Raw genomic sequence first — 16,500 nt, 5'->3', positions numbered from 1 at the left:
TTCTTAATCTGAGATTTAAGCCCTGAGTATCAGTGTTTCTCTGAAGAGGGCAAATCTTTGAGGGAGAGGCTGAAAGCCCAAACACAGAACTAGGTTTGTCAAGCTCACTTAATGACATTAAACACAAAGCTGTGTGTCTGACACGACGCTTAAAAAAAGAAAAGAAAAGAAAAAAGAAAAACACATCATTTGCCAGGAGTCAGATGAAAGACGAACTTGGTCAGGAGGAAAAATGCCACAGCAAGGCACAGAGGCAATAAGAAAAACACAGAAATAGAAAATTCCCCAAACATATGACTCCAGTTTCACAACAATGCATTGGCTGTATGTATGAGTCATGACAATGCATTGGCTGTATGTTTGAGTCATGGGAATACATTGGCTGTATGTTTGAGTCATGGGAATACATTGGCTGTATGCTTGAGTCATGGCAATAGGTGGGTTGTGTTTGAGTCGTTACCTGTAAAGTGCTCCAGGTAGTACCTATAGAGTTTACACTGGATGGGCGTCACCCTCACTGCCAACACATACTCATACTTTGGTGGCAGGAACTTTGTCAGAGCGGTATAGTCTCTCCTCTGAGGAAGAATAAGGAGAAAAAACCCAATGAAAAATAAAACATCTCTACATGAGCCGTAATAGTCCCCAGCTCTTTAAACAAACACAGTTTCCACAGTGGGCTGTCATCACAAACACCCCAACGCCCCAGATACTGAGAAACTCACTCCAGGGCGTCTGCTCTGTCCCCAGCCCTCTGCCTGAGGCCAACACTGACTTACCTGGACACAACCTGCCAGCATCTCGTAGAGGATGTGAGCGCGTTTCTTCATGACGCGTACGTCGCTGGGCGTGGAGTCGGCGCACTGCCCGTTCTGAATGGGGTTGATGAAACGGTTCCTGAACTCCTTCACCGAGCCCAGAAGGTTCTCCTTAATGAAGTTCACCATGCAGTGGTCTGGAGGAGGGAAATCGCCACAGTCAGGGACATTTCTCTACGACACCTTTGTCTGAGAGATGTTTCTCTCAGGCGGGCTCTATTAAGCGATACACTCACACTCAATGAGGTTGTTCTGCAGCGGAGTGCCGGTCAGAACCACCCGGCGCCGGGTCCGGATGGAGTTCATGGCTTTCGAGATAGCCGAGGCCTCGTTCTTCAGTATGTGACCTTCATCACAGATGACGAAGTCTGGACCTGTAAAACAGAGCAGTGTCAGCACAAGGCCCTCGCTGTCTCTGGCTCCTGCTACAAAACCATAAAAGCCACTGAGGTACAGAGACACAACAGTGAAGATAAGCCAATCACACAGACAGGTGAGATGACTACACTATTTATTCCGTGTACGGTTGCAAAGCCGCCTTTCTTTTAAAGCACCACCCACCCACCCGCCCGCACGCACCCCCTTCTTTTTCAAACGAAACAACAGACTCGGTGTGGTACCAGGGTCGACGAGAGTCTTGCGGAAGGTCTCTTTCAGCTTCTTGCTTCTGATGTTGCGGCCCTGGGTGAGGTTGCGATACATCTCGTAGCCGATGATCATGACGCCACCGTCCTCCTGCCAGCGTTGCAGAGCGTACGCCCTCTCCTGAGGTCTCTTCAGAGTGGTCAGCTCCGTCACCTAGGAGACCACACGCCAAGTGAGGTGCGTTCCCTCACACAACACCACGCAGCCAACGTAACATGTCATAGGATAAAGACAGCCCGGATCGGATCTTTACGGAAATGCCCAGAGGGAAGGGGATGCTTTTAACTAAAAAACAACAACAACAAAAAACTGCTAATCTGCTAGGGTCCAGGGGCGGTTCTAGGTCTTCTTTTTTTTTTTTACGGGGTGGCCAAGGGAGGGGTTAACGGCAATTACACGGTGGCCACTGAAGTTGAAAATATTCTGTTCGTGGCATATTCCCATTCCGAAAAAATTCACATTCAGCACGGGCAAACCAACAAATCAGTGTACTCACAAATCCATACATATTATACGATTCCTAACTGCAAACCAATGTCTAGGTCAGGGGTAGTGTTCAGGAAGAGGGAGTTAAAGGAAGCCAATATAATGAATTAGCAATTTATCGATGACATTAAAACAGATTTGTGTTGTCCGTTCTGACCTGATGGTGGATCGTATCTGCTGACCCTAACGGGGTTCTGCTGAGCTTGTATTGACCTCTGACGTAATATTTTGACCCTGCTCTGTCTCACTGCCCTCAGCTGACTGGCATTGCTCCTGTACTAACAGGAAACCAAACCAAAAACAGAAAAAAATATCATTTTCTGTTGGTGGTCAACCAAGGGTGACCAAATCACATTTCGGGGTGAGGGACAGGGGCAGCGTGCCACCTTGGGGCCCCCTTATTAGAGAACCGCCCCTGCCGGGGTCAGGGCTAAAGGGCAGAGGTCGAGGGGAAAATCTCTGATTGATACTATACCAAACGTCTACCTCTAAAGACTCCTCATCCTTCATCCCCTCCTGCCACTTCTCGAACTCGTTCAGCCAGTTCAACACGGTGTTCAGGGGACAGACCACCAGCGCCGTGCTGAAGTCCAGCTTCTCACACAGCAACATGGTGTGGAGGAACGTCACCACCTGCAGGACAACAGGAGAACAGCAAAGACAGCGATGCATTAAAAACCGCCCACAGCAAAACCTCCCTCCCTACTGCTCAAGACTCATGTGGGATCAGCTCACACAGGTCCATTTAAAGCCGTTTCTTGGGAAGGCGAAAAGCAAAAACCGATCCCAGATCAGCTCTTTCACTCTGAGAAATTCGACACATTCCACCCCACTCTCTCGAATCAGACTCGCTCCGAAAGGTCAGAGGAAGCGTCTGGTTTCACCTGCGATTCTGTGTGGGAGCTCCACATGCTTTAGCATTGAGTCTAATGACTCAGGTCTGATCAATCAAAGACAGGCTCTGTGAGTAGTGCCGTAACACAGTATAAAGATCCTTACTGTGTTCGCATCAAAAAAAAAACCCATGAGCTGCTACTCCGCCCATCCGGACTGGGTCGGGTCGGGCCGGGCCGTACTCACCTGTAGGGTTTTGCCCAAACCCATACAGTGGGCCAGGATACAGCCGGAACCAGCTGTCTTACTCTTCTTCACCGACTCACAGCAGCAATCCCACATGAACTGCACTCCTACACAGATTAAAAACATACAAACAAACACATCAACACAAGACAACATTAACAACAAATCTATCAAAGTTAATCACAGTGAATTTGGGATATTTTCTGGTCAGTTTAGGTCTACATAAACCCGGAGCAGAGGACCCACCTCTGAACTGTAAAAGAACTTAAACACGAGTATGGGGTGTGTCGACAGACTCACCGTCGACCTGGTGGGGTTTGAGTTTGGTGACCAGGTTCCTGTGGACCTGCACCATAGGTTCCTTCGTCTCCTCATCTTCATCCAGCACCAGCTTAGTGGTGATGGGACAGACCACCTGAGACGACTCTTCCACAACAATCACCTGTACGGAAGAGGAGGAGTCAGAGCAGAGGAGTCACAGAGGAGGAAAGGGAGGAGTCCGAGAGTAGAGGAGGTCATGGTGTTTGGTAGTAAGGGGAGGGGCTCAGCACTCAGAGGGATGTGACAGTTTAAAGCCAATGTTCACCTGAGTGAGGCCCTCTGGAGGTGCGTGCGTGTGTGTGTGTGTGAGACCACTGACAGTGTGAACCTAGCCTTTGAACGATGGCTTTCTCTGTCAGTCCAAATCCGATTTTTCTGCGTATCCGTTCAGAATCCAATCTTCCTGATGGACCGTTCACATTATATATTGCACGTGATCAGATCCAATCTGTGTGCCCGGGGGGCTATCCGCATTTTCGTTTTAATTCACATTGGTCGCTATAGTAATGACACTGTGTACAGAAGTAGAAGTCGTTGATATAAACAAACTAAAGTGGAGGGCAATGAAACGGGCGTTGCTAATTTACGACATGGCGACGTGGAGCCGCGGCGCAAGTTTCATTAAAATAACGAGACGGCGTCAGAGACGGTCAGAAGCTTGCCGCTTTATTTCGTGCAGCCGTCACCGCCGGTATCACTGTCCAACGACCTACAACGGCTCGTCAATGGCTCCCTCCGCCACCAAACTAGCATGTTTCCTGTACGTGTGATGTACACGTGAACTTTACGTGGTGTCTAAAGTCACATACGTAAAAAGAAAACACCTGAAATCCGATCAGAGCCGTCAGACCTAAACGGATTTGCAAAAATGCTATTTGAATCGGTTTTCAAACCACATCCAAATCTGGTTTGAAACAGATTTGTAAAAATGGGATCTTGTGATGTTTGGCTGTTCAGGCTTGATACATATGATCAGATTCCAATCCATGCACATAAATCAGATTTGAACTGACAGTGTGAACACAGCCTTAGTGGCTTTGGCTGAGACAGTCAGCTGTACGGGAGAATGTAAGAGTGTCGGAGTCTAAGAGGTCATTCAGAGCCCTAGAGGTCATTCATACAGTGTGTAGAGACCAAAGGCAAATGTTACATGTTACCCTTCTTTTTTTTTTGTTTCTACCTTTTCAGTCTCCTGTACAAAAGACAGACTTTATAACTCTCAACACTGTAATAATTAATGACTAAAACGAATGTGCCAGGCATAACTGCCATTATGGTCATGTGCATATTTACTTACAACTATAGCAACGATCAAACATCAACAAGAGCAACAAACCTCTCGGAGCTTCTTCCTCAGCTCCTCTCTCTCCGCGATGCGCTTTCGTCGCTCCTCCTCCTCCTTCAGGGCGTTCTGCGTCTCCGACCGCAGTTTGTCGTCCTTTATGATCTTTCGGATCTTCTTTCGGCCCTTCGGCGTGCCCTTGTCATCGCCCTCACCGTCCTCTTCCTCACCGCTCTGAGAGAGACAGAACGTCCTCAGGTCAGTTTACTGATGGGAATAAAAACAGTTCGCTGGCTCGGACGACTGATCCCTGATCAGCGTCTACTGCACCTTGTCAGATGAAGAGTCCTGAACTTTGATACGGCGCCTCTTCTTCTTCTGACCTTTCTCTTTCTCCTTCTCCTTCTCTGATTTCTTTGAAGACCTGAAGCAACGAACAATATCCCACTTCAGTGCAGTTCTAATGCATGAAATGTAAGTCCAGAGAGAGAAACTGGGATGAAATATTACTGATCCAAAAATCAAGCTTTTCAACCGAGGGGGATGAAGGTTTTTTTGTTTTTTTTTTACAGGATTGTTCTAGCGTAACATTACGGTTTGTTTACGGTTCTTATCACGCGTGACGTGCAGGTTCTTACCGGGTTTTGCGTCGATTGCCCTCCCCTTCAGAGTCACTCACTGCCTCACTCAGCGCTGACTCGTTGCTGGAAGCCGAACGCGACTCCTTAAAGTCCGAATCCGCAGAGTCGTCACTGTCCACTGTCCAGAGAAAGACATGATCAGCAAGTCCAACAGAACCACAGTGTAGGATCTGCCTTTCACACCACACACTCCTCAACTCGAATCAACAACAGCTGATTTGAACAATGTGCACGATTTGAACAGAACTCATAAGACTCAATGTTTGATTTCTGTCTGACTGGTCTGCATGTCAGACACTGTGTGGAGGTGATCCAGCAGAAGATCTCGCTCAACCAAACGTTTCACCCACTTTTCCGTCGCCCTTTCCTCTTCATGTTTTTCTTTCCCGTGGCTGGTTTCTCGTCCCCGGATTCGCCCTCACTAAGGGTCAGTTTTTTGGAGAGCAGACGGTGCCGGCGTCCCCCCTTTTTAATATCGATGTCTGAGCCAGAGTCAGACGCCTCCTCATCTACACAGGGCGAAAAAAAAAGAAAAAATTATATTGATATAAATATATATATATATATACACACTCATACACACACACACACACACATATATATATATATATATATATATATATATATATAAAATTTTATTTATTTATCTTCTAACTTTTTCAGTTCATGAATACATTCCAAATGGGACAGAAAGCACAACAGACAAACCCCCGTCAGGCTGACTCACCGTCCCCTTTCTCCTCAGCTTCATCATCCTCGTCTTCATCACCATCGTCGTCTTCATCACCATCGTCGTCTAAAGTCTTCTTCGAGGACTTGCCGTCTTCCTTGTTGGAGTCCTCGTTTTCCGAGGAGCTCTCTGCTCCCGACGAGTAACTGGCATTAATTTGTGCCAGCAACATTTTCTTTGCGATTCTGGGGACATCGAAGGGGTAAAGAAATGAACAGGTATCAACTAACACATTAACAAATCACTCGCTTAGTCAGTCCTATACACTCACAACTATCTCCGTTTTAAAAGGGTCACTCTGTTAAACAGACGCCAGTGGACTCGAGTAACTTTACTGGAAGACTCGACCAAAGCTGTGTTCTCATCGCCGTCTTAAGGGTGTTAGGCACTGGCCTCCTGACAGGCCCAGCAGAGTCGACCTTTGACCCTGTACAGGGCACAGGCGTAAAACCATGTGTCAAACACAGAGGACGTGAAGTGAAATGGTCATGACCTCAGTGGTAGCCCCGTGTGACCTGCATGTCACTGGACCACATATAAACAGACACCAGATCCCCACACATTAACAATTCATTGGCCAGGCCGAACATGTCCAGGCGTGTGAGGTACCTGAGGACAAAGCTCAGGAGGCCCAGAGCATCACAGTTCAATTAGACGCCATGAACAGATCTACACATTCTGGGTTTACACAGCCCAAATGCCATGAATGGATCCACACATTCTGGGTTTACACAGCCCAAATGCCATGAATGGATCCACACATTCTGGGTTTATGTAGCTCAAATGCCATGGCCGGATCCACACATTCTGGGTTAATACAGCCCAAATGCCATGAACAGATTAACACATTCTGGGTTTATACAGCCCAAATGCCATGAATGGATCCACACATTCTGGGTTTACACAGCCCAAATGCCATGAATGGATCCACACATTCTGGGTTTACACAGCCCAAATGCCATGAATGGATCCACACATTCTGGGTTTACACAGCCCAAATGCCATGAATGGATCCACACATTCTGGGTTTATGTAGCTCAAATGCCATGGCCGGATCCACACATTCTGGGTTAATACAGCCCAAATGCCATGAACAGATTAACACATTCTGGGTTTATACAGCCCAAATGCCATGAATGGATCCACACGTTCTGGGTTTATACAGCCCAAATGCCATGAATGGATCCACACATTCTGGGTTTATACAGCCCAAATGCCATGAACGGATCCACACATTCTGGGTTTACACAGCCCAAATGCCATGAATGGATCCACACATTCTGGGTTTATACAGCCCAAATGCCATGAACAGATTAACACATTCTGGGTTTATACAGCCCAAATGCCATGGCCGGATCCACACATTCTGGGTTTATACAGCCCAAATGCCATGAACAGATTAACACATTCTGGGTTTACACAGCCCAAATGCCATGAATGGATCCACACATTCTGGGTTTATACAGCCCAAATGCCATGAATGGATCCACACATTCTGGGTTTATACAGCCCAAATGCCATGAATGGATCCACACGTTCTGGGTTTATACAGCCCAAATGCCATGAATGGATCCACACATTCTGGGTTTATACAGCCCAAATGCCATGAACGGATCCACACATTCTGGGTTTACACAGCCCAAATGCCATGAATGGATCCACACATTCTGGGTTTATACAGCCCAAATGCCATGAATGGATCCACACATTCTGGGTTTATACAGCCCAAATGCCATGGCCGGATCCACACATTCTGGGTTTATACAGCCCAAATGTCATGGCCGGATCCACACATTCTGGGTTTATACAGCCCAAATGTCATGGCCGGATCCACACATTCTGGGTTTATACAGCCCAAATGCCATGGCCGGATCCACACATTCTGGGTTTACGCAGCCCAAACAGTGGCTTTGGCTGCCTCAAGAATAAGCACGGTGGAAAACCTGAAGAACTGTTAAACGCTGAATTCTCTTTGTCTTCGCAGGCACTCGGAGACAGCTGGTTCAGCAGTGCCACTTTTGATCAAAGCCCACAGGTAAGAATACATCAGAGCTCAGGGAAACGCAGGGCTGTGTCCCAGTTTATTTACATGACAAACAACGCCATATGCTTCCACTGTCTCCTGAGGCCGCCTCAGGGGGGCCAAGACATTAACTAAACAGAGGCAACAGGACTTAGCCTGTCTTTACAGATCATAGTTCACAGATCTCTGCCTTCATGTTTGTTAAGGTTTCTTTCAATGTGAGAGGGTTCTGCATGACAATGAAGTGATGTTATAAAAAGCATGTGAAGATAGAACTAAAGTGAGTCTGAAATGTTAGTAACAGAGCCATGCAAAAGGCATTGTCACATCCACAACGGTCTTGCTGTCTTGGTTTACAGGCTGAAATTCTAGAAAAAACTCTTCAGATAAAAGCACACACTCACACAAAATAGTGTTAAGTAGAGAATCAGACACGTGTGAATTTCAGTAGCCATCTCTTAATCAGCTCACATGAACTGTTACAACATAGGAAATTTAACAAAACAGTCCCCCAACATCTAATCAAGAAGTCCATTTACAGTTTCTGATAAGAGGGCAGGGACATCTCTCTGTATCAGCAAAGTCTCTAAAAAATAAAGCTTTCAAATTTTTGCTCATGTCATATTAATGCAGTATGCCCTGTGGTTGGGCTGGTCATATAACTCAGATTTTAAATCTTTGTCTTCAGGACAGGCGTCTTTATGTGTTTGTGGGGATAGTGTGAGGTCATTGGAAGACCCTGTCTGCTTTGACTTTTTGATTGGATGAGCCAGTTCAGAGGTTTGGAGTGAAGGGATTCTCAGTAAGCTCTACTCCAGTGTCTGACATACACAGACATCAAGACTCTTAATCCACTGTTTTTTAACAAACCAAGGCAGACAGAGAAAAAAACATAACATTTATTTATTACACACTTTTCTCCAGCAATACGAAGGGCTCAGCAAAAAAAAAAAAAATTTTTTTTTAAGAAAAAGGTTTAAAAAAAAAAAAGAAAAAAAAGAAAAAGAAAAAAGCCAGTGTTTGCAGAGTGCGCGTGCGCGTGTGCGTGCGAGTGTGTGAGTGAGTGTGCGTGTTGAAGCTAAACTATTCCACAATGCTCTGGTTTGGGCAGGTCTGCGGGGACAGATCTCTCGGGGTCGTACCTATTCTCCGGGTCGTCGTCATCGTCAACCATCTGAGAGGCCACGCCTTTGGTCTCGGCTTCCTCTCCTAAAGCAGAGACAGAGACGAGACTCAGACAAGCCAGAAACAACTCAGCAGCTTACCCACCACAGCAGGTAACGGACACCCGCTGCCTGGATCCCGGTGTTTTTGTCTTTCAGCCTTGACAGTAAGGCAGGAGAGTGCTGTGTCTCTGACAGGACTGGTAATGAACGTGTACACATAAAGGAACCACAGCCAGGGTCTGCGAACAGTCCCACCAGGTCAACAAATTCTCCATGGAAGACACCAGCACGGTGGATCATTTTCACACTTTGGTCTTTCAGACGCGTGATAGTGAAGATGAGTTAGAGTCTCGTTAATCTATCGCGTTCAAGTCTCAACACTGTGCGTCCCCCATGCATACATCACTGTTTGCCTTCAGCAGTCCCACGAAACGCAGAGTTACAGCAATACTAACCTGCTCCAGAGAAATTCGCTTTAAAAACCTACCTGGACCCCATTAAGCATGCAATGCCTCTTAGTAAGGAGAGTCACATGACATCACAACAGGTCACATGTTTTTTTTTTGTTGTTGTTTTTGGGTTTTTTTTAATCTGAATTTGAATCATGTACAAATACAGCCCAATCTGCAACCCATGAGATACCAGGTGTTTTTTATGTCTGAAAAGCAGTGTGAAACCCATCACATCCATATCACATGTGAGGGGAAACATCTGGACTGGGCCCTATCAGATCTAGTGTCAACTAAGCAACTGTCTGAAAACCACTGAATCTTAAAAACAGGACATACATCCAGACAACAGCGCCTGTCTGAAAACCACTGAATCTTAAACAGGATACACATGCAGAAAACAAGGCATTAAAACATCTGAGTCATGGGGTGTGCACAGAGTTAAACATCAAGAGTTTCTCTCTCTCTCTCTCTGGACGAGATTTGCGCATCCAGGGTAAATAAACACACACAGTAAAATCACTTTATCCACTACACTGCACTGCTTTCACACAACCTGGTGCTGACTACGTATTGTGTATAGAGAACAGCATGGTTGTCCTAATGCTGATTCAATTCTGCGGTCGGCGCAGTAAAGGCTGGAGGTCACACTCAGGTTTGTCAGAGAGCAGCAGATTTTTGCTGTAGCCCAGCGTTATCACACCTGATCCAAATTCTCTGCCTCTCACTGGGCTCCCTGGCCCCCTTTAACCCATTAAGGCCCGGAGCAACGCTTGCATTCGTCTCTCTTTAGGGTCAGATGCGATGTGAGCGCGTTGGTCGTGCAATTCGTCGGTCGTGGGTCTTGAAAACGATGACATCATCTAAAACGTGCTCACATCGCGTCCGGCTCTAGAGTTAGAAGCATGCACACGTCACACGCGGCCTTAAAGGGATCACGCAAATGTTGCATCCGGCCTTAATGGGTTAAACACACTGGTCTCAGATCAGTAACCAAAATGTTCTGTGCACAGAAGAAACAGGACTCCCCAGTGCCACACACCGTCATAACATTTCAGTGAATGAATTTACGAATAAACTCTCTTATCTATTTATTTATACAGTGACTTATCCCTGAGAAACAGACTGACCTGAGGACTGGTGGAATGTGTCGAGGCCTGTCATTACAGACTCCAGAATCGGTTTCATCTTCTGCCGATCTCCGCTCTCCTCTCCAGAGTCCGCGGCCTGCTCCTCATTCTCATCCTCCTCCTCCTCGTCTTCGTCCTCGCTGGACGAGGAGTTTTTATTCGCGTTTTGCTTCGCTTTGTGTGACCTCCGTACCCGCTCGTATGACCTCTTCTCCCTCTGAGGGCTTTTCTCCTCGGTCGTCTTGTTCTCCTCACTCTGTTTCCTCCCCTTCCTGGAGGCCCTCTTCCCCGCTCCCAGCTTACTCAGCCTCTTGATCTCCTTCTCTAAATCCGAGTCCGAGTTTGAGGAGTGAGAGGCGTTGAGTTTGCTTTTCTTGGACGCCCTCTTGGATGCGGATGATTTTCCGCCCCGGTCGGAATCCGAGGAGCTCGTTTTGAGTTTGCGTTTGACCGGCTTCTCGGAAGGCCGGGAAGACGGCTTGTCGGGCTTGGGTAAGCTCTTGCCCTTGGCTCCGTTTCCAGAAACTTCAGAGTCGCTCTTGCTCTCGTTCTCGTTCTCGTCCGAGCTGACGTCCATTCCTGTCATCTGCAGCAGCACCTCGGGAACTTCGTCAGAGTCGGACTCCATCGGAACCGCCGAGGTCTTCGCCGCGGCCTCCTCTCCCGACCCGCCTTCCCCCGAGGCGTCCGCCTTTTCTTTACCGACGCTGTTACTACTGCCGTTTTTCCCGGAGGCGCTCGGTCTATCCTTGGTCCTTCCCTCGACAGACTTGCGCAGGGGCGTGGTCTTGGTCCTGGGGGAGCGCCTGCTCTCCGGCCCGTCCTCTGGGGACAAGTCTCCGGTTCTGCTGCTACGCTCTCCGTCCCCTGTTTTTCTTAAAATACACCTCAGAGGAACGGGGGTCAGTTTCACAACCAGCTTTTTCCCAAACGAGGAGGGGGAGGAGGAGGAATTCTTTCCGGATTCCGACTCTGGTTCTGGTTCTGGTTCCGGTTCCGGTTCCGTCTTCACGACGCTGGCCTCGCTGATATTCGAGTCGTTTCCATCCAAGTGCCTCGTGGAGTCGGCCAAACTCTCCACCATTTCGAAGAGTTCCTCCGGGACGGTGGGGGGTATGGAGACGATGTCTGCTGACATGGACGTTTCCTCGCAGTCGCGGTCCACCTCAGTCTTCACCATCTTCTCTTCTGCTTCGTTCTCTTCATTCAAACACTCAGTGTCCTCGAGCAAAGGCCCTGGACTCGCCTTCATCTCGACATTAGCTGAATCAGCGGCACGACTGTTACTGTAACCGTCACTGACCTCGGCCTCACGGTCTGCAGTGCTGTTTAAACCATCGTTTCTCTCACTGGGGGGATTTTTGGGGTCCCTGTGAGGCACGACCTCATCTGCACTCTGGCTGTCGGCTAAGCCGTGCTCCTCTCCGTTCTGCATCTCCAAGTCTCTGAACTCCTCCTCCAGGGCTTCTTCCAGAGCCAAGTGAGCCTTTTTCAGGTCAGACAAGACAGACTTGAAAGCTTTCAGATGCCTGTATCTGAGCGTCTGTTCCCCTGGTTTGGGCTGCGACTGCTGCAAGAACAGCACAAACGTCTTATTTAAGCCATTCGTCGTGTCAATCAGCTTTTTCGTCTTCTTGGCCAGCTCTTTGGGCACCTTAAGCACCTTGTAGGAGAACGACAGGCTCCCCGACCCGTCCGAGTGGCGCTCTTTCCTGTCCGAAGCGGCTTTGTCCCGTTTGCCGTGTTTGTGTTTTCGGTCTTCGCGTCTGGCTTTGTCGCTCTCCATTTTGGCCTTTATCCTCTGGAACTCCAGGTTCTGCGTGACTTTCTCACAGGCAGTCACAAGGTTCTGCAGGGGCTCTGGGCTACACACATAGCAGTACCATGTGCTCTCCGCTTCCATGATGCTCGACAGCTCCCTCCGCCCCAGATTACGCAGAATGCACTTTTTGCAGAAGGCATTGCTACAGAAGTCACAACAAATGAGGTTGCCTCCCTCAGCACACCACCTACAAAACGAGGACAATGCAGATGAAAACCTCCAAGAACAACACTGTCCCATTCAGAGAATGTAATATATGTAGTATGGCATGTCATTCAAATTGCATGATAGAGGGACAGGAACTACAGTTAAACAAACAGAACTAGGTCAAGGTTCAATCAGAACAAGAATGACAATCAAACGTGATCGTGAACCAGAAAAATGGCTATGTGCAACGTGTTACTGCGTTCAGTGGGGTTATTGTGCTCAGGGGTGTTGCTGCGTTCAGTGGGGTGACTGTGCTCAGGGGTGTTACTATGCTCAGAGGTGCTATTGTGCTCAGGAGTGCTATTGTGCTCAGGGGTGTGGCTGTGCTCAGAGGTGTTGCTGCGTTCAGTGGGGTGGCTGTGCTCAGGGGTGTGGCTGTGCTCAGGGGTGTGGCTGTGCTCAGGGGTGTGGCTCTCCTACCTGCACTGTTCATCCATTCCATCCTCATCCTTGCTGATGTCATCACTCATGTAATATTTGAAACAGGACTGAAACAATGGACAAAACACACACATGTTTTGTTTAATTACAGTACAGTTACACAGTGGGGGAAACCACACAGTAAAGCTCATACATAAAGCGCTCTGTGCTTGTTACAGTGTAACAAATGAAGAAATAGGCACCTTGCAGATAAGAACTTTCAGGGCAGGATGCTGATAGACAGAGTCTCTCTGAAAATGGTTGACTTGCTGACCACACGCTGTGCAAGTCACTCGCTCTTGAAGATTCTCATCTAGCGTGGGAGAAAACAAAATCCAGTCTCACAGGCATGTTTCTTAGCTGTTCTATCACTGGAAAGCACCTGGCCAAAAACGTGTGAACCTCAAAAACCTACTTAACTGAAGTGTCACTTTTGTTTGTACTCATCAATCCAGATTTCAAATGGCCCTTATAAATCTGACATCCAGTTCTGACATAACATCTAACTCAACAAGTTAAAACTAACATGGCCAATATTCATCACGTGATGGCAATCTTTAGTCTGCACTACAGAAAACATGACCTGCACTGGTGTGCACAGTTTAGTGGCACATGTCCTAATGTAAACTTTCCTCACTGTTCAGTGAAAGCAATCCTGAGGGGAAAAAAAAGCAATATCTGATCATGAGACATGCTTTTGCTTTTAAAGGCGACTCAACTGATGAAAATGAACCTTAATTCTCCCCCTGACTGCAGCGATCTCGTATTTACTGAGATTAGCAGGGTGAACTGAAAACTCACGCTTCCTTATTACATTTCTGTAAACCATACAGGAATAACCCTTAATTTAATCATACTCGGATACACCCACTTTAAAGAGGAAGATCTGTCTGCAGGAGCATGTTCTCACAGACTACACATTTACATTAAAAATGACGCTGCACCACTCACCAAACCGTCTCCTGTGAGACTCTCCTTTGACTTTACAAGCGCTTCTGTTCCGGAACTCGGGGCCTCGAAAGTCGTCTTTGGCTTCACTTTCCACCGGTTCCGGTTTCACCACCACCGTCCCTGGGAACACGTGGAACAATCAGCCCTGTCACAGGCCGGGTTCCGGCTAAACAAAGGAGGACGAGCGTGAGCGCTCTGAGTTGGGTCTGTACCTTTGGGCAGGCTGTTCACATCCAGGGCGCCGTCCGTCGAACATTCCTCCTGCCCGGCCTCATCAGAGGTGTCTGACTCGTCTAAACCAGTGTGTTTGGTCACCACAGACGGTTTCCTACGGCGAATGAGAAATACGCTGCGCTGTGAGAACTGATGGGATATTTATATAAACACATAATAAATCATCTCAGAAGAGAACCACATCTTTGTCATGTGACTCAGACAAAAGAAAAAAAAAAACAAAAACAAAAAAAAAACAGTTTCAGAACGAAGTTGGAATATAACAGCCCCTACCGCTTCGATCTGGAAGTTGTGGCCTTCATGGATTCAGTGGAGCTACAAGGCTATAAAACACACACGCACACACACACACAAAAAGGAAAGATTAGTCTTGGAACTTGTAACATAAATATGACTTAGAAGTCCATCAGTAAAGGCACAGATCCATCTGCGGTGTAAAAAGACTATGTAACCTGCAGAGATTTCTGAGATCTCCCTCAAGGTTACTGATCTGAACACAGACGAGAACAATGGGGGTTTTTTCTGTCCGTGGGCCCGGCAGGGAAAACTTCATAACAAAACAATGAGGCTTATAAAAACAGCCCCTTCCCTTACGTTTCAATACCAACCGCTCTGTTTACGGTTTGGGCCAATTACCATCTAATCAAATAAAAAGGGGGGAAAAAAACTAACAATATCTTCGATCGGGGCTTGATAGGTCACATCCACTGACCTACACCGTTAAATATGCGCTGAGACTGAGAGAAAGATTATCTTAATAAATACAATCACATGAGCAGAGAGACAACAGGCCTGTGTCCAACCCCGAGGCCCACAGAGCAGAACAAGTGAAATTACACTCTGGGCCACGGGCCAAGTACCTTGTCCATTATTTGGTCAGCGGTGCTTGAGTTGTTTGAGGCCATTTTACCTGTGAAAGGAAGAGAGAGAATTACCATACAGACCCCTGTATCAAAACCAAACCATCTCAAAATGTCCCCCTAGGATTACCATACACACGCCTCTGCCTAAACCTAACTGCACCATCTAAACTCAATCGAACAGAAAACTCAGGTCACTCATTTACATACGAGCTGACCTAGTGACAGGAATGTGCAATGTGACACTAATGATAAGGCCATTAATACTGCACACCTCTAACTGTGGAGCGTTTTTGTTTTTTGTCTGTAAGGAAAGGACACTCACCATTAGAGATTTCAGGAAGCTGGGATCCAATAATTTCCTCTTCTGAAGAATGTTCCAAGAACTCATGAAGTTTTGTAACCAAAGTATTCAGTTTACTGGAACTGAGAGGAGTCGCGTGTGAGACACCACAGGCAGGGCAGAGGAAAGAAAACTCTCTTCAGCAAGACACGGACCTGACCATCCAAAGTCTTGGATATTAATAAACAAAAACAAATGTTTCACTCTATTATAAAACACTTATGCCTCCTTTTAAATATTAAATAAAATCTCCAAACACACTCAAAAAGAACACCATATGTGGGTCATTCTGTGTTAAAAATGCTCAACATCTCATGCTTTCTTAAATCCATCCCCGCCCTCAGAGAGAGCAGTGCCGAGGTCAAAATGACATGTCTAAAAACTCTGGAGGAAAAGGTTTACAAAAAGAATCCATTTTCTGACCCGAACCATGCCTCGGTGTGATTTCATAGACGATAAACCTAATGGACATGTCCAAGCCACCATTTTCCACCACAACCTGCAGTAACAAGGGGCCTGGAAACCTTAGCAGGCGCCTGGAGCATTCGGTGATCCAAAGCCTTTTGAAACAAGGTTTTAAAAAATACATGAAGCTACAGAAAAATTTTGGGTCAGATTTGACACGAAAAAGAGTCATTTGATGCCCCGCTGCAGTACACTTTAAACAACATTTCTTAATATCCTAACCTTGTTTTGATAATTCGATACACTAAGAGGTAATCCACCGTTACTTTCCCTACGAAGTCGACATAGCGGGGACGAGAACCGCCACGTGACTTCACAAACTTTGCAGCGATTTACTGTTGAACTGTCTCAGTTCAGTTCAGTTCTGTCTCAATAGCAGGAATAAAGGAAAACAAAATACCTATTAGCATTGTCGATCGCTAACATT

At 46.9% G+C, this 16,500-nt stretch overlaps 1 protein-coding gene across 2 annotated transcripts in view; it reads right to left on the bottom strand.

Moving 5' to 3' along the window:
• atrx (ATRX chromatin remodeler) overlaps positions 1-16,500 on the bottom strand; it is a 37,166-nt gene that overhangs the window by 18,814 nt on the left and 1,852 nt on the right. The window contains exons 2-23 of one of the 2 annotated variants that reach the window (XM_030794391.1): positions 15,591-15,691; positions 15,266-15,315; positions 14,679-14,728; positions 14,384-14,499; positions 14,172-14,291; positions 13,424-13,533; positions 13,221-13,288; positions 11,457-12,780; positions 10,772-11,393; positions 9,169-9,235; positions 6,020-6,188; positions 5,624-5,777; positions 5,271-5,391; positions 4,963-5,056; positions 4,687-4,866; positions 3,330-3,471; positions 3,030-3,136; positions 2,436-2,582; positions 1,439-1,616; positions 1,055-1,192; positions 780-955; positions 461-578 (exon numbers count right to left, since the gene is read on the bottom strand). In XM_030794391.1, coding sequence (XP_030650251.1) covers positions 461-578; positions 780-955; positions 1,055-1,192; positions 1,439-1,616; positions 2,436-2,582; positions 3,030-3,136; positions 3,330-3,471; positions 4,687-4,866; positions 4,963-5,056; positions 5,271-5,391; positions 5,624-5,777; positions 6,020-6,188; positions 9,169-9,235; positions 10,772-11,393; positions 11,457-12,780; positions 13,221-13,288; positions 13,424-13,533; positions 14,172-14,291; positions 14,384-14,499; positions 14,679-14,728; positions 15,266-15,315; positions 15,591-15,691 — 4,352 coding nt within the window. Of the gene's footprint in view, positions 1-460; positions 579-779; positions 956-1,054; positions 1,193-1,438; positions 1,617-2,435; positions 2,583-3,029; positions 3,137-3,329; positions 3,472-4,686; positions 4,867-4,962; positions 5,057-5,270; positions 5,392-5,623; positions 5,783-6,000; positions 6,189-9,168; positions 9,236-10,771; positions 12,781-13,220; positions 13,289-13,423; positions 13,534-14,171; positions 14,292-14,383; positions 14,500-14,678; positions 14,729-15,265; positions 15,316-15,590; positions 15,692-16,500 lie in introns of both variants that reach the window. The other variant, XM_030794390.1, reaches the window with a different exon arrangement.

Source organism: Chanos chanos, chromosome 2 (genome assembly GCF_902362185.1).
Source record: "Chanos chanos chromosome 2, fChaCha1.1, whole genome shotgun sequence".
Taxonomy (NCBI): Eukaryota; Metazoa; Chordata; class Actinopteri; order Gonorynchiformes; family Chanidae; genus Chanos; species Chanos chanos.
This window is presented reverse-complemented; position numbering and strand designations above follow the sequence as displayed.